Source organism: Budorcas taxicolor, chromosome 21 (genome assembly GCF_023091745.1).
Source record: "Budorcas taxicolor isolate Tak-1 chromosome 21, Takin1.1, whole genome shotgun sequence".
NCBI classification, from domain to species: domain Eukaryota; kingdom Metazoa; phylum Chordata; class Mammalia; order Artiodactyla; family Bovidae; genus Budorcas; species Budorcas taxicolor.
In genome coordinates, this window is record NC_068930.1 from 3,545,458 (window position 1) to 3,571,241 (window position 25,784).

At 42.8% G+C, this 25,784-nt stretch overlaps 1 protein-coding gene across 1 annotated transcript; it reads right to left on the minus strand.

Annotated features, from left to right (window-relative positions):
* Positions 1–7,652: 7,652 nt before the first annotated feature.
* Positions 7,653–11,207, minus strand: MAGEL2 (MAGE family member L2). The gene has a single exon (XM_052659394.1). The coding sequence runs from the start codon at positions 11,205–11,207 to the stop codon at positions 7,653–7,655; it is 3,555 nt and encodes a 1,184-aa protein (XP_052515354.1).
* Between the last annotated feature and the right edge of the window lie 14,577 nt (positions 11,208–25,784).

Sequence of the window (25,784 nt, forward strand, 5' to 3'; positions counted from 1 at the left end):
CATATGTATGGAATCTAGAAAAATGGTATTGATGAACCTATTTTCAAGGAAGGAATGGAGATGCTGGTGTGGAAAATGGATTTGTGGACATAGTCAGGGAGGGAGAAAGTGGGACAAATGGAGAAAGTAGCATCAACATGTATATACTACTATGTGTAAAATAGATAGCTGGTGAGAAGTTGGTGTATAACACAAGGAGCCCAGTCTGGGACTCCATGATGACCAACGGGGATGAAAGTGGGGAGCATGCAGGAAAGGAAGCTCAAGAAAGAGGAGTTAAATGTATCATTAAGGCTGATTCCCATTGTTGTGTGGCAGAAACCAACAAAACACTGTGAAAATTTAAATAAAGCAAAAAAAAAGAAAAATCAGCTCAGTTCAGTAACTCATTCGTATCTAACTCTTTGCAACCCCAGGGACTGCAGCGCACCAGGCTTCCTTGTCCATTACCAACTCCTAAGGCTTGCTCAAACTCATGTCCTTCGAGTCAGTGATGCCATCCAACCATCCCATCCTCTGTTGTCCCCTTCTTCTCCTGCCTTCAGTCTTTCCCAGCATCAAGGTCTTTTCCAGTGAGTCAACTCTTCACATCAGGAGGCCAAATTATTGAAGTTTCAGCCTCAGCAGCAGTCCATCCAATGAATATTCAGGACTGATTTCCACTAGGATTGACTGGTTTGATCTCCTTGCAGTCTAAGGAACTCTCAAGAGTGTTCTCCAACACCACAGTTCAAAAGCATCAATTCATCAGTGCTCAGCTTTCTTTATATTCCAGCTTTCACATTCATACGTGACTACTGGAAAAGCCATAGCCTTGACTAGATAGACTTTTGTTGGCGAAGTAATGTCTCTGCCTTTTAATATGCTGTCTAAGTTGGTCATAACTTTCCTTCTAAGGAATAAGCATCTTTTAGTTGAATGGCTACTGTTACCATCTGCAGTGATTTTGGAGCCCCCCCACAAATGAAATCTGTCAATGTTTCCATTGTTTCCCCATCTATTTCCCATGAAGTGATGGGACTGGATGCCATGACCTTAGTTTACTGAATGTTGAGGGTTAAGCAAACATTTTCACTCTCCTCTTTCACTTTCATCAAGAGACTCTTTAGGTCTTCTTTGTTTTCTGCCATAGGGTGGTGTCATTTACATATCTGAGGTTATTGATATATCTCCCTGCAGTCTTGATTTCAGCTTGTGCTTTATCCAGCCCGGTATTTCACATGATGTACTCGGCATAGAAGTTAAACAAGGACGGTTACAACATATAGTCTTGACGTACTCCTTTCCTGATGTGGAACCAGTCTGTTGTTCCATGTCCAGTTCTAACTGTTGCTACTTGACCTGCATACAGGTTTCTCAGGAGGCAGGTCAGGTGGTCTGGTATTCCCATCTCTTGAAGAATTTTCCACAGTTTGTCGTGATCCACACAGTCAAAGGCTTTGGCATAGTAAATAAAGCAGAAGTAGGTGTTTTTCTGGAACTCTTTTGCTATTTTGATGATCCAATGATGTCAGCAAGTGGATCTCAGGTTCCTTTGCCTTTTCTAAATCCAGCTTGAACATCTGGAATTTCACAGTTCATGTACTGTTGAAGCCTGCCTTGGAGAATTGTGAGCATTGCTTTGCTAACGTGTGAGGTGAGTGCAATTCTGTGGTAGTTTGAACTTTCTTTGGCATTGACTGTCTTTTGGATTGGAATGAAAACTGACCTTTCAATTCCTGTGGCCATAGCCGACTTTTCCAAATTTGCTGGCATATTGAGTGCAGCACTTTAACACCATCATCTTCAATTATTTGAAACAGCTCAATGAGAATTCCATCACTTCCACTCGATTTGTTGGTAGAGATGCCTCCTAAGGCCCACTCAACTTCACAATCCGGGATATCCGGCTCTAGATGAGTGAGCACATCATTGTGGTTACCTCAGTCATTAAGATTTTTTTGCATAGTTATTCTATGTATTCTTGCCACTTTTTCTCAATATCTTCAGCTTCTTTTAGGTCCATATCATTTCTGTCCTTTATTGTGCCCATCTTTACATAAAATATTCCCACTGTATCTCTAATTTAAATTTAGATTTAAATTTATTTAAAAATTTTAATAAACAAAACATTTTAAAACATTATAAGCAAAATGTTTTTAAGGATACCTTGAAGAAGTCAAGAAAGTTAGAACTCAAATCCCACAGCTTTGTGACCCCAGCTAGCTCTGTTTCAGGGAAGAGTCTGCATCACTAAAGAGCACACTCCAGGAAGACTACAGGTATAGGAAATATTTCTGTGATTATTGCTGGTTGATGGGACAACCTGAATCCCTCTGGTAGCCCTCTAAGACAAATAAGTTGAAGTTACTCTGAAGAAGTGAGGGCAAAGAAAGCCAGTCTAACTGGGAGATTGACAGCTTGTAGAATGAAGTCATTTGCACTGAGAAGGTATCTCTCTGAGACCCCAGGAGAACTCCTGCCATGCCATTGAGCTAAATAGGAGAAAACTGAGAATGAAGGAGTCTCCCCATATAGGCTTTGTCTCTTAAAACAGGAGCCAGTATAGGTTTCAGAATCTAAAAGGATTAGGGGATTGACCCAGTGGTATAGCAGGGTTCTAAATCTCTCCATGGGGTTCACAGCAAGATCCTTTGAGCAATTTAAGCATGCTTGGGGCTGGTGCATGGGGATGACCCACAGAGATGTTATGGGGAGGGAGGTGGGAGGGGGGGTTCATGTTTGGGAACACATGTAAGAATTAAAGATTTTAAAATTAAAAAAAAAGAATGCAAAAAAAATAAAATAAAAGAGTGCATAGGACTAAAAAAAATAAATAAATAAAAATAAAAATAAAAGAAGAATATTTCCCATATGGGGAGACTCCTTCATTATCCATTTTCTCCTATTTAGCTTGGTTGGCACTGCAGGAAAGGAAACCTAGCAATCTATCTTTATAGTACAAACCACAATGGATTGCTAGGTTTCCTTTCCCAGAGATTCTCTTCAGAGAAGCCAGACCTGCTATCTTGCCTGTCTATCTTGTGCTCACAGGACTTTTGGGGTTGGAGATAAAAGAAAACAGGTAGTGTGTAATCTAAATGACAGTCTCTCTCTTTTAAAATTTTTATTTTGTATTGGCATATAGTTGATCAACAATGTTGTGTTAGTTTCAGGTGTATTGTTGTTGTTCAGTAGTTGCTAAGTCATGTCCGACTCTTTGAGGACCCCATGGACCCCAAGGACTCCAGCCTTCCCTGTCCCTCACCATCTCCTGAAGTTTTCTCAAACTCATGTCCATTGAGTCTATGATGCCATCCAACCATCTCATCCTCTGTCACTTCCTTCTCCTGCCCTCAATCTTTCCCAGTATCAGGGTCTTTTCCAATGAGTTGTCTCTTTATATCAGGTGACTGTTGCCATTTTTTCCTCATCTATTTGCTATGGGGCCATATGGCACGATCCCAGTTTTTGAGTGTTCAGTTTTAAGTCAGATTTTTCACTCTCCTCTTTCACCATCATCAAGAGACTCTAGTTCCTCTTTGCTTTCTGCCATTGGGATATATAGCAAAATGATTCAGTTATACATATACATGTATCTATCCCTTTTCAAGTTACTTTGCATTTTAGGTTGTTAGAGAGTATTGAGCAGAGTTCCCTGTGCTACACGGTAGGAATTCTCTTTAAGACCCATCCTTTTGGTCACTCCTGGGTGTTTCCTATAGAATCCTAGGAGTTCCTCCAACTCTCCAGCAGAGGGACCCCTGGCCTCATTTGTAAATCCAGTTTAGGCTACCCAACTCTAACATAATGCCCCTTGACACTCAGGATGAGGAAAGTGAGCAGTGTCTAACCCTAAGATAAACTAAAAGCCATCACGGGCTTTACACAGAGTGAAACATTATGTTCCATACAGCCAACACAGCAGTTTGTGTGAGAGGTAATATTGAAGGTTAGGAGGCATGTCAAAGACAGCTAAATGTGGGGGAGCTGCACACATGTTAGGCTCTGGTTAGATACAGCTTTGTCAGGGATGAGCCTCTGTCCTTTAGATGAGATGATGTTGCACATTGTGGATGCTGACAATGTTGCTTTATGTACTGCTTTGACAGGCAATTGATCTTTGCCTCTAAGGCTCTCAAGAAGAATGGCTTTCAGTAATAGTATTGTGAATTTCAGATCATTTCTAGGTCAACATCCTAAGATATTACCTTTCTTACAACTTAACATCCTGTACAACAATGAACTTGATTCGATCCCTTTGGGAAACATTTATAATTATTGATTTATTATATTTTTGTCTGCACTGGGTCTTTGCTGCTTTGTGCAGGCTTTCTCTAGTTGCAGCAAGAAGGGAGCTACTTTTCTTCACGGTGCACGGGCTTCTCATTGCAGTGGCTTCTCTTGTTACGGAGTACAGGCTCTAGGCATGGGCTTCGGTAGTTGTGGCCTGCAGGCTGGCTCAGAAGTTTCAGCTTGTGAGCTCTAAAACATAGGCTCAGCAGTTGCAGCACTCAGGCTTAGTTGCTCCACAGCATTTGGGATCTTCCTGGAACAGGGATAAAACCCATGCTCCATGCTCTGGCAGGCAGACTCCTATCCACTGTGCATCAAGGAAGTCCCACTTTGCAAAAAATCTTTAAATTTCTCTTCTCAAGGAGTCTATAGCTTAAACTAAAAGGTTGAGATCATTCCATGGCTTTCATGTGAGTAAAAATAATAATAATAAATAAAATTAAAATTCAAAAAATTCAGGCAAGGATTGTTATGTCTCTGTTCTGTTGCACATAATTTTGTGCTGTAGCAAATTTCAAGTGGTTTCTGAGGACGCTTTTGGCAGTAGGACCACCTTGCTTCTCGTAGTCTTGTATGAGGTGTGCATGCATATCATAATCTCCTCCACTTCCCTAAGCAGCTCTCTTTGTGGAAAAGCTTTTGCCTCATGCAAGTTATTTCTATTCAACACATTCCCATATGAGGAATTTCTAGCTAGTGTTACTATTTTTAAATCTCTTGGAGATGCAATTGAATGAATTTATTTCAGGGCAATTTGTAATAACTTATACTTTTATCACTAGTTTATAAGGATACCAGTTTTACAATAATGCTATTTTCACTGGATATTCTATGAGCTTTCATTTTATTCTGTGCCACTTTAATAAATGAAAGGTGGAATACTGGTCTAATACTTATAATGGGTAATGTCCTTCTCTATTAGTGAAGTGAAACATTTCCAATGTCATTTTCCATTTGTGTTTCTTTTTGTGTTTGTCACCTGATAGCTTTTGTCCAGTTAGTTTACAGAAGTTTTAGTTTTTCTTCATTTTTTAATAAAAATCTTCATACTAAAAATCTTCCTACTAAATTTATCTATATTTTAGAACTTTGAAATAGCTTTAAGTTTTCTCTCATTGCATCCTACCCTGTAGCTTCCCATTTTCCTGGATTTTGTTTTATTCTCTCTGATTTTATAATGTCAACTGTTCTTTCTTAAACATTTCAGTTGAATATTTTGCCAATTTATTTTGAGTGTAATTTTAAAAACTATAATGTTATTACCATTTATATCTCATTACATTTTAATTCTATTCAGGTCTTAAGCCTTTGGCATTGCTTAAATGAGATCATTTGCTTTGCATCAGATGATAGGATAAATGAGTTGAAGTTGCTCAAGTCACCCGTGAGTGGATGATTTGTTGAAAACTATGAAAATAATAAACAAGCTTTAAAGAAATTAAAAATCCTAGACCCATGTGCCAATTTTGAGGCTCAGCAAAGCCTCTCTGCGGGACAGTTCTCAGCTGCAACGGTGCTATTACATACAAAGGGCATTTGCTGTTGTCATCTAAATAACTGAAGATTGGCAGGGAAGCCCAGTACTCTGACCCAAGGAGTTTACACGAAACTCCTTCTAAATCTCTGGAATACCTAGCCACGTGGATAACGTGCCAAAGATCCTCTGTAGCCAGGACAGTCCTGGGGTGGGGCTGTTATCCCAGAAAATACAGCTCTGTGCTGGGGTCGGGGAATGGACTTATGAGTTCATCTCCTCTTCTAAAATTTCAGCTTCTCAAATGAGACTGAACTGGACCTGGGGAGGAAGTTTCACCTTGCCCTATGTTGTAAAAGAAAAGAAGGGGCATTTGAGCCCAAATGTAGGTAAAATTAAGGGTAAGAGTTGTGAAGCAATTCCAGTCTAAACCCAAGTATTTGGGGTCTGAGATTCTTGACCATGATTGGGGCTGAGCCATTGCAGGAGCGACAGAACCGTAACAGGTCGCTAGGTGGCAGATGAATACCACTTTTGCCGTGTACCCCACTAAGGCGCTTTATCCACCAAGAGAAGGGGGGCGGGATTTGGGGGCCCTGGATCCTTCCAGAACGGTAGAGATGCAGCAACGCTGATGGTTCCCATCCCTGAGAAGATAGTGATACCTTCAGGAACGTCCTTTTGCACACTCCAGCAGGATCAGGTGCTCATGAATATTTTCTTCCAAAACTCTTTGGTCCCCCCCTCCCACACCAGATCCTGCACCCAAGGAACAGCAGCCAGTTGCCAACTGATTTCCCTTGTATGTTAGACTCCAGTGTTATCCCCCATTTTCCCCCTGACCCACTGCAACCTGCACGATCTCAGTTTAATGAAGCCTGGTATTTCCTTTTCCCTGTTATATTTTGCAGGGAGCATGTTTCAATGCCATGTAGTCCCCTGAGCTGCTGGACACCCACCACCCACCAGAACTGACCAAGTCCCCTTTGTTCTCCCAATGGCTAACAAACCTGATACTTTGATCTGCAGGCAGATAGATGGTCGCGACTTTCCACATAACTTTAAGAAAATTTTCTGCTTCAAATTACAACCTTGTCTTGGCACTAACATGTCCCACTTAATTGATCTACTTGAGCCTTAGACACTCACCTACAAAATGGGAATAATGTCTACTTTGACAGACTATTGTGAGGAATCAAAAGGATTTAAAACCTCCTCTTGATTCACCTTCATTGATGTGTGAAGCTTTACTCTTGCTTTAATCTTACATTCCAACTCCCACTGCAATTACTGCATAATTATAACACATGTAGCACTGTTCTGAAAAACAGTTCTGTCACCGCGGTATCTACTATTACTGGAAATTGTCTTGATGTTCAGCTGTATTTGGAGAGTATGATAAAACTTGGCTCCCAGTACCTAGAATAAAAATTAGAATAAAGACAAACACTTCCATATTATGCTGAAATTATATTTATATATAGATATAGATATTTACTTTTCTGCAGACAGCTTTTACTGATGAGTCATTTTAACATTCAAAGAATAGCCTATTTTGATGCTACATAATCTGTACCAGAATGAGATGGACAGCTTCTCAACTCATTTCACAAAGCCAGCACAACTCTGATACCAAAACATAACAATTATAACACAAAACAAAATCACAGATCTCAGTTAAAAGTACAGATGCCAAAATACCAAATAGAACAATAGCCAGTTGAAATCAACACCACATGAAAATGTACAAAGCTTTGGCAGATACAAAAGCAAATTGAAATCCAAACTTACACACACGGAACTTAAACAGAAACACCAGAAACAAAACGTCCCCCCCACCCCACCCTGTCAGTGGCCTTAGGCCGGGGACCCAAAGGAACCATGAGATATCTGCTAAACAATATTAATGGGGAGGGGGGCTGCTGGTGGGGTCGTCGGTTTTATCATCGGGGCCAGACTCATCCTCATCCAGATCTTCAGACTCACATTCTGCCAGTGCTTCATAGTACTGGTATGGCCAGCACCGTGGATCTTTCTTATACAGCCTGGCCAAAAACTTCAGGACAATCATCTTGCTGGTTTCAAGGAATGCTCGGGGGCCCCAGAGGAACTCATGCTCCTCTGGCTCAGTAAAGGGGATTCGCCTGTATTCCAGGTACTTCTCCCTTACAAACACTTCGGTGATGAGCTTCTTTGTATTTCCGAAGAGACCATGTGTCTCCCGGATATTCAGCCCTAATTTGCACAGAAAAGTAAAAATTAGGTCCTCCCTGACACAATTGCCTTTCATAAAGATGAGGCTCAGAACCACCATCAGGAGGCCTAACTTGGGCCTGTCCAAAGAGGATGCACCTGTGTCACCCTTTTGACCCTTGTTGATGAGAATATAAGAGTGGTTTTGGGGATCAATTTCCTTCAACTGATAACCAAAAACACACTCCAGCTTGTGGCTGGCCCGGCTGATGATTTCTAAGCACTCATCTTTATATTCACGGATGATGAATTTCACCATCTCTGAGCGCTTAATGGGCACCTTGGCTTGGTCCTTAACCAGGAGGAACTGCACCAGTGCATTTGCTCGCTCATCCAAGGGAGACAGCGGTTGAGTCTCCAGCTTGGGATCGTATTGGGTGGCACCAAATCCCTGAGCAAGAGTAGGGAGCTCAGAGATGATCAAGGACGGAGGGCTAACTGGGCTTTCCCAGAAACCCAGGGCCCTTGAGGTGCTCGGCCCCTCCCAGGCACTCAGGGCCCAAGAAGTACTAGGCCCTTCCCAGCCACTCAGGATCTGGGAGGTACTCAGGCCCTCCCAGCCACTCAGGATTCGGGAGGTGCTTGGGCCCTCCCAGTCACACAGAAATTGGATGGGGGTTTGTACCTCCCAGTCATTCAAGTCTAGATTTTCCCAGCGCCTGGGGGCCTGCCAGTGACACATGTTCAGCATCTTGCCGCTGCTATCCCCCTCTTCTGTATTCAGATGCTTCTTCTTCCGGGTGGCCTTGCCTGAGCGACGTGGTGGCTCAGCGGAGGTCTTTGAGGCCTCTTGAGTGATGGCCATCACTTGTGGGGCAGCTGCGGTTGCCATCAGGATACTGGGTCCTGCCTTGGACGCCTTTGAGGAATTCGCATTGGGCTGTGGAACCCATGGGATTGCAGGCAGGGCCTCAATGCAGGCAAACGGATCCTGCAGAGCAAATGGCAGTGACCTTGGGGCCTCTGAGGTGGCAGATGGGCCCTTGAAGGCATTAGAAGAGGCAGGCTGGAACTGGGAGGTAGATGGAAAGACCCTTGCAGTGGCATTAAAGGTCTCAGAAGTGGCAGGCAAGTTTTTCCAGGGAGTCGGCAGGTGTGCTCCAGCAGGTGGCATTGCCCTGGGAGCACAGAAAGTGCCACCGAAGATCATCCGGTCTTTTAGAGGAGCTTTGCGTTCCTTTGAAGAGGTCCTACGATCTTTTGAAGAGGTCCTTCGGTCTATAGAAGAAGCCCTAGATTCTCCTGATGGAGTCATCAATGATTTAGCAGAGCCCATGGGAAAATTTGCCCCTGCTAAGGGGGCTCCAGGTTGGCCCTGCAGGGCTGCAGGGGGGCCCTGCCAGGAGGGCTGGAGTTGCATGGATGGCAGCTCTGCCTGCGAACCCGAGAGCTGAGCCTGCTGGGTGGGTAGCTGGATTTGAAGGGCCTTTTGGGAGGCGGGGGCCCCCTGAAAGGGCTGCTCCAGCTGAACCAGTGGTGGGCCCTGCCTCTGGGCCTCCTGGGTGGTCAGGGACTGCCAGAATTGCCCCTGAGCTTTCGGAGCCTGCCAGGCCAGGCTGGCCTGGGCTTGCTGCACTTCCTGGAATTCCATGGACGTTGGCATCTCCTGCGGCGCTGGAGGTTGGCCTTTTGGTGCCTGCCAGATAATGGGTGGGCAGTGCACAGCCTGAGGGGCCGACAGTGGGACCGGTAGAGGAGCCGGCATCACAGTCGGGGGTGCCTGTGGGACAGCAGGAGGTGCAGTCGGCATCTGCGGTGCTGGAGGGGCTGTTGGCACCTGGGGGGCCGCCCGAATTGGCGGGGCCGCTCTCAACTGCGGGGTAGGCAGTCGAGTTTGTGGGGCCTGCCGCAGCGGTGGCGGGGGTGGCAGGGCCTGCCAGAGAGGTGGCGGGGTGGCCAGCACCTGCGGGGCAGGGCGGATGGGTGGCGGTGCCTGGCGGATCAGTGGCGGTGCCTGGCGTATTGGGGGTGGGGCCTGGCGAATGGGTGGTGGGCCCGGGCGGATGGGCGGTGGGCCAGGGCGGATGGGTGGTGGCCCAGGGCGCACAGATAGAGGTGCCTGCCAAGCAATTGTCGGGCCAGGCCAGGTGACCTGTGTGGTCGACCAGCCCAGGGGTGTGGCCGGCCAGCCTTGTGGTGGGGCCTGCCATCCCGGAGAGGTGGACTGCCAGCCCGGGGGAGTGGCCAGCTGCGCCGGTGGGGCCTGCGGGCCCTGGGGAACCGGCGGAGGAGCCCTTATAACCTGTGACTGGATCTGCAGGATCAGAGGCTGAGCCTGTGGGGCCCAGGAAGCCATAGGCTGAGCAGGTGGTGCCGGCGCCGGCGGCTGAACTATCGGGGCTCCTGTCGCTGGAGGCTGGGTGATCGGAGGTCTCGAGCCTGCAGGATGGATCATCAGGACGCCAGGACCTGGAGGCTTGGCCATCGGAGCTCCTAGAGGAGGAGGCTGGGCCATCAGGGGTGCCGGAGGTGGAGGCTGGGCTATCGGAGCTCCTGGAGCAGGAGGCTGAACCATCAGGACTCCCGGAGTCAGAGGCTGGGGAATCAGGACTCCCGGAGCTGGAGGCTGCGCCATCGGGGTCCCCGGAGGGGGAGGATGGGCCATTGGGGTCGCCGGCGGAGGAGGAGGGTGCGCCATCGGGGTCCCCGGAGGAGGAGGGTGCGCCATTGGAGTCCCCGGAGGAGGAGGGTGCACCATCGGGGTCCCGGGAGGAGGAGGATGGGCCATCGGGGTCCCAGGAGGAGGAGGATGTGCCATCGGGGTCCCCGGAGGAGGAGGAGGATGTGCCATGGGGGCTCCGGGAGCTGAAGGATGCATCATCAGGACCCCCGGAGTTGGAGGCTGGGCCAGCGGGGCTCCCGGAGGGGGAGGATGGATCATCAAGACTCCGGGAGTCGGAGGCTTGCCCATCGGGCCCCCCAAAGGGGGAGCCTGGACCATCGGGCCCCCTAGGGATGGAGGCTGGGACATGGGCGCCACAGGGGCAGGCGGCTGGCCCTGCGGAGCCTCCCAAGCAGGCTGCGGTGCCTGCCAAGCGGCCAGTGAAGCCTGCAAATCAATCGGAGGTGGGTCCCAAGGGACTGGAGGGGCCCGCGAGGAGGCGGGCGGGGCCCGCATCAGAACCGTAGGGCGGCTATAGACCGTGGGCTTAGGGGCCTCCTCCGGGGGACTCGGATCTCCCAGATTCTTACTTAGCTGCGACATGTCCTTTTGCTCTGACAGCTGGTGAGCCTTTTCCTCCGACAGCTGCTGGGCCTTTTCCTCCAGAGAGAAGAGAATGCCTACGTGGCTGCTGAGAGGAGTCCTCCCTGCTGACTGGTGAATAGGAAGTGAGTGCCCTTAGCTCTGCAGCTTTCCGCAGTAAGGAGGAGGGGGGAAGGGGGCTCGATCCCGCCCCTTCCCCGCCCCCGACCACCACAAGTGGATAGTGCAGAGGGGCGTCTACCAGAAATCCTAGCGGACACAAGATCCCTCCTCACTCTGCCCAGTCCCCAAATGCAGCCTGGTCAGATTCCCCATGGGTGAGTTTTCACAGGGGAGTGACAGGGACAGATTTATGTTTTAGAAATCCCTGTACTGCAGTATAGAGTTGTGAACAGACCACTGGGAACATGGAAGGTATCCAAGAGGGGGAAGATGGTGTGGTCTGAGCTCAGATATAGCAAAACGGGAGCCAGAGGGAAGAAAAGAAAATACACACACACACACACACACACACACACACACACACACAAGCATACATATATATCTCAAGACTCACAGTAGACAGCTATTATATTTTAATGTAAATGTGAAAGAGGAGGAGAAGTCCCGGGAAAGTGGATAAATTGCTAGGGTGGGTGATTCTCACAAGGACACACTGGAGGCTCCTAAGGAAGAGAAATTGATGATTATTGGGTGGGACACAGGCATTTACAGTCCTTTGGACCTGCCAAAGAGGATAGCTTGCAGATACTTTTGTATAAAAACTTGGGATTCAGAAGAAAAGTGAATTGGGATCCAGATACTCTTCATGGAAATAGAGCTGCTGCAGGGATCGTGGTGCAGAAGAGTGAGATTTAGAGTGAAATTACTGAGGTAGGTGTTAGAGCTTGTAGGCATTTTCAGACACAGGCGGAAAAAGGACATCCAAGAATAGAGAGATAAGGAAAGAGACCCTGGAAGTTGAGATGTTCCAGACATCCATGAGAGATAACATTTTTAGTATGGAGGGGGAGGTGGATTCCTCTGGAGTAACTGGAATGAAAGAACAAGGTACGTTTCCTGCTGCGTATTTTTCAGTTGTAGAGCAAGAAAGAAACTGTAACAATGACAACAAAAAAATGCACTAGAAAATATTAAAATAGGGAAATGAATAGACCCACAGTTCATATATAGGGAAAACAGATAAACAGCAACACACAGAATTGGGTGTGTGTGTGTGGAAATTTAGCTTAAAAATTAAACAAGCAATGTATTAACAGGTAAAGTAGAAGGTATCAAATGTATTGAGTAACAGTATACTATTTCATGCTGAAAGGAAATGACAGTCAGCTTCTTCTGGTTAGTTTCCTGGAAATATACAAAATATTAAATATCAAGGATGTTTAATTTAGTATAAGCTATTTGCAGCCTAGGGCAAGAGTCTGGAGTGACCAAAAAAATAAAAAAGTATGAAAGATACCACAAGGGGGCAGATGGGAATGATGAAGGCTAAACCCCACTCCTCCTGCAGTACTGTTAGCTGCTGCTGCTGCTGCTAAGTCACTTCAGTCGTGGCCAACTCTGTGTGACCCCACAGACGGCAGCCCACCAGGCTCCTCCATCCCTGGGATTCTCCAGGCAAGAATACTGTTAGCTAGTAGTCCTCAAATGTAGTAATTTAAGAATCCCAATGAAAGCATAAACACATGCCCAAGTTTATTACTGCCTTAAATAATGAAATGATAACTTGAGAGTGAGGTTTCAGTAGTTTTTTTCTGGCAGTTGAAGGGATGAGAAATCTGAATTTTTATCCCCTAGGATCATTTTCTTTTCAGAAGCAGTAGTTCTTCCCTGGTACCTGATGATGTATCATGCTGCCATACTCACAGAAAGATGCTTCTGAAGAATGGATACACCATATCTCATGGTTTTGGGTCCCTCTTATGGGTTGATAATAGTCCATAAAAGAGTTCTCAGTTTGATGAGGTTAAGAACTGACTACTTCACTGGGCCCATCTGTCAACCGTCACCCTCATGTTTCCCTATTATCAAGCCTGTCACATACCAGTTGGTGGCTGTGGATGGCTTTAGGAAAATCAGTTTATTTTTCAGCTAGTTACATTTCTACCCTCAATAAAGCACACTTCTTCTTCCTCTAATTCTGATATATAAATTCATCAGAGATTAAGTTCTCCCACTAACCATTTGTTTTTCAGGATTATGGTGGATTTAACCTTTGGTCCATCATGCTGTGGGTCATCCCACAGAGTAAATGATTGCCAGCAGAGCCCAATTGTTCTCACAGAGGCTAGGGCTTAATGAATAGCACTGCCACACAATGTCAGTTCCAACCAAATCCTTTATGTCAAAATCCTTTACCCTTACATTATACTTGGGACTGATATGTAAGCCTAAAAAATGATCAGGAATTATGTGGGGGGTGTAGATGTCATTATAAATGGAAAATAGTTAAAGTAGCACCTTTGCAACTCTTTGGTAATGTTACTGAACTATCTGAGAAAAATTAAGGTGTAAGTACCCAGTGATTCTGGTGGGTCAAGTAATGATGAGTGAATTGGATTTTTTTCTTTCCTGGAAAATAATATGCCTATTTTAGACAGTCACAGATTTCGGACCCAGGCCACTTGACAACCTAGCTACCCCAAAATTTCCTACTTCTAGTATCAGTCACACCTGAAGAATTAAGTGAAATATTGACCCTTTTGAAGGTTGACTGTTATCATAAAAGCATTCCCAATAATGTCCTCAGTCTAATGGATGTGAACTACAAGCCTTAAATAGGTCTCCAAAACTCCCTCTTCTCCTAGTAGAATCTTCTAGTTTCCCGAAGTTCCCACCACCCTTTTGTGTATATGCTCTCCCATCCCCACACCTCTGACGCAAGTGTTGTCAAATTCCCATCCTTTCTTCTCATGAAACGACTTAAAAATTGGAGGTACATCAGAAAGAAAAGACACATACACAAAACATTCATGAAATATAGGTGTCTGTATGCTTCCTAATCAGAAAGAACTTTCAATATTTCCTAAGTGTAAATGAGAAAGGTAACAAAATTAATGGAAAAGATTGGGGTACGAGAAATGAGGAGACACAAATAGGAGTGGGAAATTGCTGGGCAGACGAATGAAGTTTCTGTACATTTCTTTATTGTCTGGATCACAGCAAGCATAGAATCTCCTTGCAAATTCGAGTCTTTTGGTTCACTCTGATATTCCCATCCCATTCTGAGTGTTCAATAAGGAGCTAGTGGATGAAAGTGTAAGATTAGTACTAGAAGTACTAGTAGTAATAGAAGTTCTATTAGTAATAGAAGTGCCCATTTTTCATTCTGTGATAGCTTTAGACTTGGTGTAAATATGGATGTCAGTAAAATGATGTTATGATTTTCATAGTCTAAATTACTTATTTATGAATTGTCTTTTATTAAGGATTTAGTATGTACTTGACACGGTGCTGTGTTCAGAGAAAAATCTGACATCAGATCTTACAGATACAGAGGGATATGAATATGCTATTTTTAGTGCAATAAAGTAGTTTGCACTGTTTAAAACTCATATTGATTATCAGTTCAGTCACTCAGTCGTGTCTGACTCTTTGCGACCCCATGAAACACAGCACGCCAGGCCTCCCTGTCCATCACCAACTACCGGAGTTCACTCAGACTCACATCCATTGAGTCCGTGATGCCATCCAGCCACCTCATCCTCTGTCGTCCCCTTCTCCTCCTGCCCCCAATCCGTCCCAGCATTAGAGACTTTTCCAATGAGTCAACTCTTCGCATGAGGTGGCCAAAGTACTGGAGTTTCAGCTTTAGCATCATTCCTTCCAAAGATATCCCAGGGCTCATCTCCTTCAGGATGGACTGGTTGGATCTCCTTGCAAAGGGACTCTCAAGAGTCTTCTCCAACACCACAGTTCAAAAGCATCAATTCTTCGGTACTCAGCCTTCTTCACAGTCCAACTCTCACATCCATATATGACCACAGGAAACACCATAGCCTTGACTAGATGGACCTCTGTTGGCAAAGTAATAATCTCTGCTTTTGAATATACTATCTAAGTTGGTCATAACTTTTCTTCCACGGAGTAAGTGTCTTTTAATTTCATGGCTGCACTCACCATCTGCAGTGATTTCAGAGCCCCCCAAAATAAAGTCTGACACTGTTTTCACTGTTTCCCCATCTATTTCCCATGAAGTGATGAGACCAGATGCCATGATCTTCGTTTTCTGAATGTTGAGCTTTAGACCAACTTTTTCACTCTCCACTTTCACTTTCATCAAGAGGCTTTTTAGTTCCTCTTCACTTTCTGCCATAAGGGTGATGTCATCTGCATATCTGAAGTGACTGATATTTCTCCGAGCAATCTTGATTCCAGCTTGTGTTTCTTCCAGCCAGCGTTTCTCATGACGTACTCTGCATATAAGTTAAATAAGCAGGATGACAATAAACAGCCTTGACGTAATCTTTTTCCTATATGGAACCAGTCTATTGTTCCATGTCCAGTTCTAACTGCTGCTTCCTGACCTGCATACATATTTCTCAAGAGGCAGGTTAGGTGGTCTGTTATTCCCATCTCTTTCAGAATTTTCCACAGTTTATTGTGATCCACACAGTCAAAGGCTTTAGCATAGTCAATAAAGCAGAAATAGATGTTTTTCTGGAACTCTCTTGCTTTTTCAATGATCCAGCGGATGTTGGCAATTTGATCTCTGGTTCCTCTGCCTTTTCTAAAACCAGCTTGAACATCAGGGAGTTCACAGTTCATGTATTGCTGAAGCCTGGCTTGGAGAATTTTGAGCATTACTTTACTAGCATGTGAGATGAGTGCAATTGTGCGGTAGTTTGAGCATTCTTTGGCATTGCCTTTCTTTGGAATTGGAATGAAAACTGACCTTTTCCAGTCCTGTGGCCACTGCTGAGTTTTCCAAATTTGCTGGCATATTGAGTGCAGCACTTTCACAGCTTCATCCTTCAGGATTTGCAACAGCTCAACTGGAATACCATCACCTCCACTAGCTTTGTTCATAGCAATGCTTTCTAAGGCCCACTTGGCTTCACATTCCAGGATGTCTGGCTCTAGATTAGTGATCACACCATCGTGATTATCTGGGTTGTGAAGATCATTTTTGTACAGTTAGTCGATGCAAATAACTGAGTACTCACTTCTGCTTGGCGTGTGCGGGTGCCTTTGTGATTCTGGCAGTAGCAATGGAAAAAAAAAAGAGAAAAAAAAATCCAAAGCTGTAGGAAATTCATACATGTTCTCCAGATAGATGAAGCACTAAAAGGAAAAAAAAAAAAAGAACAGAGTATGTCAGAGTACATGCATTTGAAAGAAGAATTGCAAGAGGTTCATAAAAATAGTGTAACTGTTGTTTATTGAATTGCTATTATTTGACCAAATACCATCCTTCAAGCTTTCTACACACTGCATATTTCTCACAAAGTCCACAAGTGTTTGGCCCCATTTTACACATCAAGAAATTGAGGCTTCAGATGATAATTAACTTGTGGCAGATCCAGCAATCTACAGCAGAATCTGGAACTAAAACCTGATCTCTTTTTTGCCAGAAAGGAACATTTTTGGCCATTACACTGGTGCTGCCAAAACTTTTTTTTTTTTTTTTAATATAATTAACATACCATCTTGTTCTTGTTTATTTGCTAAGTTGTGTCCAACTCTTTTGTGACACCATGGACTGTAGCCCATCATGCTCCTCTGTTCATGAGATTCCCCATACAAGAATACTGGCGTGGGTTTCCATTTGCTTCTCCAGGTGATCTTCCTGACCCAAAGGTCAAACCCACTTCTTCTGCATTAGCAAGTAGATTCTTTACCACTGAGCCACCTGAGAAGCCCCAGCAAACAGTTAGATACATAGATATACAGCGTTCTGTTAAATGAGCTTTGTTACCAAGTAGCCATCTGTCAAAACAAGATGTTCTTATCAAATAAAAGCCCAATCAATTCCTTCTCCTCCAAAGGAAACCACTATTTTTTCCAGATCATTTCCCATTATGGGTTATAAGATATTCAATATATTTCCCTAAAATAAATAGTAAATTCTTCCTGCTCACTCATTTTATACAGAGTATTCTGTACCTGTTAACCCCGTACTCTTAATTATACTCTCCCAATGACTCTTTCCCTTTTGGTAACCAGAAGTTTGCTTTTTATATCTGTGAGTTTGTTTCTGTTTTGTATATAGAATCATTTGTATTATATTTTGTGACTTCACATAAAAGTTATACCATATCTTTCTTTGTCTGACTTATTTTACTTCACTTTAATTTACTTGGTATAATAATCTCTAGGCCACCCACGTTGCTGCAAATTTGGTTCATTTTATGGTGGAGTAATATTCCACTGTGTTCCACACCTTCTTTGTTTATCTGTTGATGAACACATGGATTGTTTCTTTGTCCTAGCTATTGTATATAGTGCTGCTGTAAAGATTGGGGTTGGGCTTCCCTGGTGGTTCCATTGTAAAGAGTCCAACTGCCAAGCAGGAGATGAGGTTCATTCTCTGAGTCAGGAATATCCACTGGAGAAGGAAATGACAACCTACTCCAGTATTCTTGCCTGGGAAATCCCATGAGCAGAGGAGCCTGGTGGGCTATAGTCCTCAGGATTGCAAAAGAGTTTGACATGACTTAGCAACTGAACAACAACAACAAAACTTGGAAATACACGTATCTTTTAAAATTAGAGTTTTCTCCAGATATATGCCCAGGAGTGGAATCACTGGATCATATGGAAACTCTATTTTTAGTTTTTTAAAAAATGTATTGGGATATAATTGCTTCATGATATTGTGTTAGTTTCTACTGTTCAAGTATAAGTGTACATATAACCCTTCACTCTTGGATCTCCCTCCCCTGACATTACACCCATCTAGCTCACCACTGAGCACTAAGCTGAGCTTCTATGTTAAACAACAGGTTCCCACTAGCTATCTCCATATATATTTTCCATAGTGCCTGCAGCAACCAACTAACAGTGTAGGTGGGTTGCCTTTTCTCCACACCCTCTCCAGCACTTGTTACTGTAGACTTTTTGATAGTGTTCATTCTGACTGATGTGAGGTGATATGTCACTATAGTTTTCTTTTGCATTTCTCTAATAATTTGTGATGTTGAACATCTTTTCATATACAAAGGAACCACTTCCTGATTTATTTCACCAAATATCAGTTCTACCTGTTACTGCATTTCATATAAATCCAATCACTATAGTGCATATTATTTTCAAAGTGTCTGGATTTAACTTTTTTAGATTAAACATGTTATTTATATTAGAAGTTTGCTACTTTTTATAGCCAACTACAATTCTTATATGAACTGCCCAGTTGGTTTACCTATTACCTGTTGACATTGAGATATCTGTATTTTGGAGATAGTATAAAAATACTATTTGAAAATTCTTATAAAATTCTTCATTTTCATGTATCTTTAGCAAATGTCAGACTATGAGTAATAGAACAGGTGTGTGTGTGTGTGTGTGTGTGTGTGTGTGTGTGTGTGTATAAGGAACTGTGACAGTTATCCATAGTTGGGTTAGAATGCTTTATGTACACTCTTCCAGAATGCATGAAAATCCCAGGTGCTTGGCAGCCTTTCAAGGTTTTGAATTGTTAGTCTTTTTTTTTTTTTTAATTAATTTTGGTCATTCTACAAACATGCTCAGTTGCTTCAGTCGTGTCTGACTCTTTGCAGTCCTGTGGACTGTAGCCCATCAGGCTCCTCTCTCCCTCGGATTCTCCAGGCAAAAATACTGGAGTGGGTTGCCATGCCCTCCTTCAGGGGCTCTTACTGACCCAGGGATTGAGCCTGTGTCTCTTGTGTCTCCTGCACTGCCAGTGAGTTATTTTCCCACTGAGCCATCAGGGAAGTCCTTTGGTCATTTTAGCAGATATGAAACTGTACAATTTTGTGCTCCTCTGAGCAATATATGAGTGTTCCATTTGCTCCTCATCCTTGCCAAAATTGAATGTGATTGGCCGTTTTGGTTTTAGGCATTTTATTAATAGTGGGTAAGAAATGGTGTATCAATGTTTTTTTGTCTGTATGTTTGTTTATTAATAGGTCGTTTTTGAGCAGTTGTAGATTCTCCAAAAATTGAGGGGAAATTTAGGGTCCTCATATAATCTTTGACCATTCCACACAGAAACACAACTTCTCCCAATATCAGCATCCTGTACCAGAGGGTACATTTGTTATGTTCATGAACCTATATAGAAATGGGCTTCCCTTGTGGCTCATCTGGTAAAGAATCCACCTGCAATGCGGGACCTGGGTTGGGAAGACTCCCCTGGAGAAGGGAAAGGCTACCTACTTAAGTATTCTGGCCTGGAGAATTCCATGGATTGTATAGTCCGTGGGATTGCGAAGAGTCAGACACAACTGAGTGACTTTCACTTTACACAGAAACATCATTGTCATCCAAAGTCTGTAGCTTATGTCAAGTTTGCCTCTTGGAGTTCTGTGGGTTTTGACAACATATAATGACATGTGTCCACCTTTATAACATACAGGAATAATTTCACTATCCTAAAAATCCTCTGTGCTCCAATATTCACTGCGTGTGTGAGAGTGAGTGTGTGTGTGTGTGTGTGTGTGTGTGTATTCAGTCACTCAGTTGTGCCCAACTCTTTGTAAGCCTATGGACTGTAGCCCACCAGACTTCTCTGTTCATGGGATTTCCAGGTATGAATATGGCAGTGGGTTGCCATTTCCTACTTGAAGGCATCTTCCTGACTCATAGATGGAATCCACATCTCCTATATCGCCCCCATTGTGCTGCCTGGAAAGCACCCTTCCTACTCCCTATGCCCTGGAAAATACTGACATTTTTAATGTCTCCATCGATTTGCCTTTTCCACAATATCATATACTTGGAATCATACATAAACTTTTCAAGTTGGCTTTTTTGCCTACTAATATGCAATTAAGATTCTTCCAAGATCTCATGGCTTGTGAGATTGCTTCATTTTTAGCATTGAATAATAATATTCTATTGCCTGGATGTATCACCATTTATCTATTCACCTATGAAAGGGCACCTCAGTTGCTTCCAAATTTTGACAAATGTGAATAAAGCTGCCACAAACTTCCATGTGTAGGTGACTCATTTCTTTTCAATTTGGTATAATATTCTACTGTGTGGAGGTTCCATAGTTTATTAGCATTCACTTATTGTAGACATGTTAGTAGCTTCAAAGTTTGGACAATTATGAATAAAACTGTTATAAACATTTGCATGAAGATTTCTGTACTGGCATACATTTCAAGTCATTTACATGAATTCCAGGGAGAAAAATGCTGAATTGTATAAGAGTATATTTTATTTCATAAGAAACTGCCAAAACCAACTTCCAAAGTTGCTGTACTTGGAGACTATTCCCATTGAGTTGGCCAAAATTTCATTCAGATTTTTCTAATAGATGTTACAGAAAAACCCGAGCTGACTTTTTGGCCAACACAATGTATCTTCTTTGTGTATTTCATTCTGTTTCCAATTTTTTAGTTGTGTTGATGTTATACTGCTTTTTGTTGTTGTTGTTTTGTTTTGTTTTATTTGTTTATTTTTTGCCTGACCTTATCTTGGTCTTTTATTGGTGTGACAATAGCACAGGGATTTTGAGCTGCCAGATGCATAATCATCTTAGAAATTACATTGTTCAGATTTTCAATTTTCTCATTTGCCAGTTTGGGTAATTTTTGTTTCTAAGGATTTTTTTCTGTTTCATCTACGTTGTCAACTTAAAGGTATTAATCTTCCTTTATTAACATTTAACAGTTTGCTAATTTTTAAACAGTTTTAAGTTAATGATTTCCTTTATTGAGTGGAGATCAAAATCAACAAAGTGCCCCTTTATTATCCTTTTAGTGAATGTAAAATATTCAGTATTGCCTCTCATTCATGTCATAAATGATTTATTCTCTCTGTCTTTTGCTTTCTTTCTCTTTTATTAGTATTTCTAGAGGTTACTCATTTTCACACTCTTTTCACAAAATAACTGACGTGTAATGGTCTCCATTGTTGATCGGTTTTCTTTTTCATTTATTTCAGGTCTTATTTCTATTCTATTCATTCTTCTACTTTAATTTTGATTTATTCTTTTTCTATATTGGTAACATGCAAGCTTAGGTAATTTATTTTAAATAGTTCCTTTTTTGAAGTGTGTGCATGCTGGCTAAGTTGCTTCAATGATGTCCAACTCTTTGTGACCCTATGGACTGTGGCCCCACCAGGCTCCTCTGTCAATGGGGATTCTTCAGGCAAGAATACTGGAGTGAGCTGCCATGCCCTCCTCCAGAGGATCTTCCTGACCCAGGCATCTAACTCAAGTCTCTTAAGTCTCCTGCATTGGCAAGCAGGTTCTTTACCACTAATGCCACCTGGGAAGTCCCCTCTTTTGTAGTGTTGTGCTGTGCTCAGTCACTTCAGTCATGTCCAACTGTTTGTGACTCCCATGGACTGTAGCCTGCCAGGTTCCTATGTCAATGGGGATTCTCCAGGCAAGAATACTGGAGTGGGTTGCTGTGGCCTCCTCCAGGGGATCTCCCCAACCTAGGAATTGAACCCATATCTCCAGTGTCTCCTACATTGCAGGCAGGTACTTTGCCCACTGAACCACCTGTGAAGCCCCTCTTTTGTAGCATAGGCAATTAAAACTACAAATATCTCTTTCAGCCTTACTTTAGAAGTATATTGCGAATTTTGGTTTTAATTAAAAAGCAGAGATATTACTTTGCCAACAAAGGTCTGTCTAGTCAAGTCTATGGTGTTTCCAGTGTTCATGTATGGATGTGAGAGTTGGACTGTGAAGAAAGCTGAGCACTAAAGAATTGATGCTTTTGAACTGTGGTGTAGGGGAAGACTCTTGAGAGTCCCTTGGACTGCAAGGAGATCCAACCAGTCCATTCTAAAGGAGACCAGTCCTGGGTATTTATTGGGAGGACTGATGCTGAGGCTGAAAACTCCAGTACTTTGGCCACTTCAGGTGAAGAGTTGACTCATTGAAAAGACCCTGATTCTGGGAGGGATTGAGGGAAGGAGGAGAAGGGGACAACAGAGGATGAGATGGCTAGATGGCATCACCAACTCGATGGACATGAGTTTGAATAAACTCCGGGAGTTGGTGATGGGCAGGGAGGCCTGGCGTGCTGCGATTCATGGGATCGCAAAGAGTCGGATACGACTGAGCGACTGAATTGAAATGAATTATTACTCATTTCAAAATATTTTATGCTTTTCTTTGTTTTGTTTGATTTATATGTTACTTGGAAATATGTCGCTTAATGTCCAAACTTTTGTATGTATTATGCATGTTTTCTTAACATTAATTTCATTCCACTGTAATCTGTGATCAGAGAATATTGCTAATATTTTTTTCAGTTATTGTAAATGTATTAAAGCTTGAATTTAGTGCTCAATATAAGGTGTACTTTGAAAAATGTCCTGTGATTAAAAACGGTGTTTTGCCATTGACTGATATGTGTTTGTCACTTAGGTCAATTAGATTGAGCATGGTGTTCACATTTTCTGCATCAGATGATTTTTTATCTGTTTTTTCTACCAATTAATCAGAAAGGGTTAGAAAGAATCTAACACTTGGTGGATTTGTTTGATGGTGAATTTGTTTATTTCTTTCCTTACTTAAAAAATTTAATCTAATATATTATAAGATCTTTTCTTGGAACACACATTATGTACATGATTATGTATTTTTGATAAAGTGACACTTTTCTGTTACTCTCCTATGGGAAATATATGTGTGTGTGTGTATATATGTGTGTGTGTGTGTGTGTGTGTGTGTGTGTGTGTGTGTGTAATTTATGGTTTATTATAGAGATATTATTATCATGTGATTATGGAGGCTGGCAAGTCCAAAAATCTGCAGGGTCAGTCAACAGGGTGGAGACCTAGAGGAGCAAATGATTTAATTCCAGTCTGAATTAGAAGGACTGAGAACCAGCAGAGCTAACAGTGTAATTCCAACCTGAGCACCATTAGGTTTGAAACCCAGTCAGAGCTATTGTTGCAGCTCAAGTCCAAAGAGAGGGAAAACAAACAAACATAAAAAAAGGTGTCCCAGTTCCAAGGTCATTAGACCGAAATAATTCTCTCTTTCTTGGGGGGAGGGTCAGCCTTTTTGTTCTATTCAGTCATTCAACTGATTAGATAAGGCTTATCCACATTATGAAGAACAATATTCTGTACAGATGACTTTGGCCACCTGATGCAAAGAACTGACTCATTTGAAAAGACCCTAATGCTGGGAAAGAGTGAAGGCAGGAAGAGACGGGGTGACAGAGGATGAGATAGTTGGATGGCATCACCAACTCAATGGACATGAGTCTGAGTAAATTCCGGGATTTGGTGATGGACAGGGAGACCTGGCATGCTACAGTCCATGGACTCACAGAGTCGAACATGACTGAGTGACTGAACTGAGTCTACTGACTCATATATAAATGCTAATCATATATAAAATAACTTTACAGAAACACCCAAAATAAAGTTTGACCAAATCTGGCCACAATGTGTCCCAGTCAAGTTCAGACATAAAATTAACAGTCACACTTAGGTTGTGATTTATTAATCCTGTCTGCTAATTTCTACCCTTTTCATGGAGTAGTTGGTCACTTAAGATTGAAAGACGATGCTGTGAAAGTACTGCACTCAATATGCCAGCAAATTTGGAAAACTCAGCAGTGGCCATAGGACTGGAAAAGGTCAGTTTTCATTCCAGTTCCAAAGAAAGGCAATGCCAAAGAATGCTCAAACTACCGCACAATTGCACTCATCTCACATGCTAGTAAAGTAATGCTCAAAATTCTCCAAGCCAGGCTTCAGCAATACATGAACTGTGAACTCCCTGATGTTCAAGCTGGTTTTAGAAAAGGCAGAGGAACCAGAGATCAAATTGCCAACATCCGCTGGATCATTGAAAAAGCAAGAGAGTTCCAGAAAAACATCTATTTCTGCTTTATTGACTATGCTAAAGCCTTTGACTGTGTGGATCACAATAAACTGTGGAAAATTCTGAAAGAGATGGGAATAACAGACCACCTAACCTGCCTCTTGAGAAATATGTATGCAGGTCAGGAAGCAGCAGTTAGAAATGGACATGGAACAACAGACTGGTTCCAAATAGGAAAAGGAGTATGTCAAGGCTGTATATTGTCCCCCTGCTTATTTAACTTATATGCAGAGTTCGTCATGAGAAACGCTGGATTGGAAGAAACACAAGCTGGAATCAAGATTGCTGGGTGAAATATCAATAACCTCAGATATGCAGATGACATCACCCTTATGGCAGAAAGTGAAGAGGAGCTAAAAAGTCTCTTGATAAAAGTGAAAGAGGAGAGCAGAAAAGTTGGCTTAAAGATCAACATTCAGAAAACGAAGATCATGGCATCCGGTCCCATCACTTCATGGGAAATAGATGGGGAAACAGTGGAAACAGTGTCAGACTTTATTTTGGGGGGCTCCAAAATCACTGCAGATGGAGATTGCAGCCATGAAATTAAAAGACGCTTACTCCTTGGAAGAAAAGTTATGACCAACCTAGATAGTATAGTCAAAAGCAAAGACATTACTTTGCCAACTAAGGCCCGTCTAGTCAAGGCTATGGTGTTTCCTGTGGTCATATATGGATGTGAGAGTTGGACTGTGAATAAGGCTGAGCGCCGAGGAATTGATGCTTTTGAACTTTGATGTTGGAAAAGACTCTTGAGAGTCCCTTGGACTGCAGGGAGATCCAACCAGTCCATTCTGAAGGCGATCAACCCTGGGATTTCTTTGGAAGGAATGATCCTAAAGCTGAAACTCCAGTACTTTGGCCACCTCATGCATAGAGTTGACTCATTGGAAAAGACTCTGATATTGGGAGGGATTAGGGGCAGGAGGAGAAGGGGACAACAGAGGATGAGATGGCTGGGTGGCATCACTGACTCAATGGAAGTGATTCTGAGTGAACTCCAGGAGATGGTGATGAACAGGGAGGCCTGGCGTGCTGTGTTTCATGGGGTCGCAAAGAGTCGGACATGACTGAGCGACTGAACTGAACTGAATGATACAATAAGATGCAAGTTGACTCTATTGGCATTTATTTTCTATGTCTGCCATCTAGTTTTTGTTTCCCATCTAGGATTAATCAAATATTTTAGCATTCAATTTGATCTCCTGTATTGGATTTTAATTTGTACCTCCTTCATGTTCTTATAGTGCTCTACAGATTACAATATGTACATTTAATTTAGCCACATTTAATTCAAATATTTTGCTTATTTCATGTGTAAAATAACAGCTTGTCAACAGTGTAATTCTGTTTAGACTCTTCATAGTTCTGTGTTCTTCTTGCCATTTATTTTGCCTCTATATGTGTTACAAACCCCACAATACATGGCTATTTATTTTGATTTAAATGGTCAGTTGCCTTTTTCAAATGATGTATGACATATACAAAAAACAGGTTGGTGGTTGCCAGAGATAGCAGTGAAGGGTGGGTAAAATGGATGAAGGTCATCCAAAAAATATATATGTATATATGTAGTATATATATTA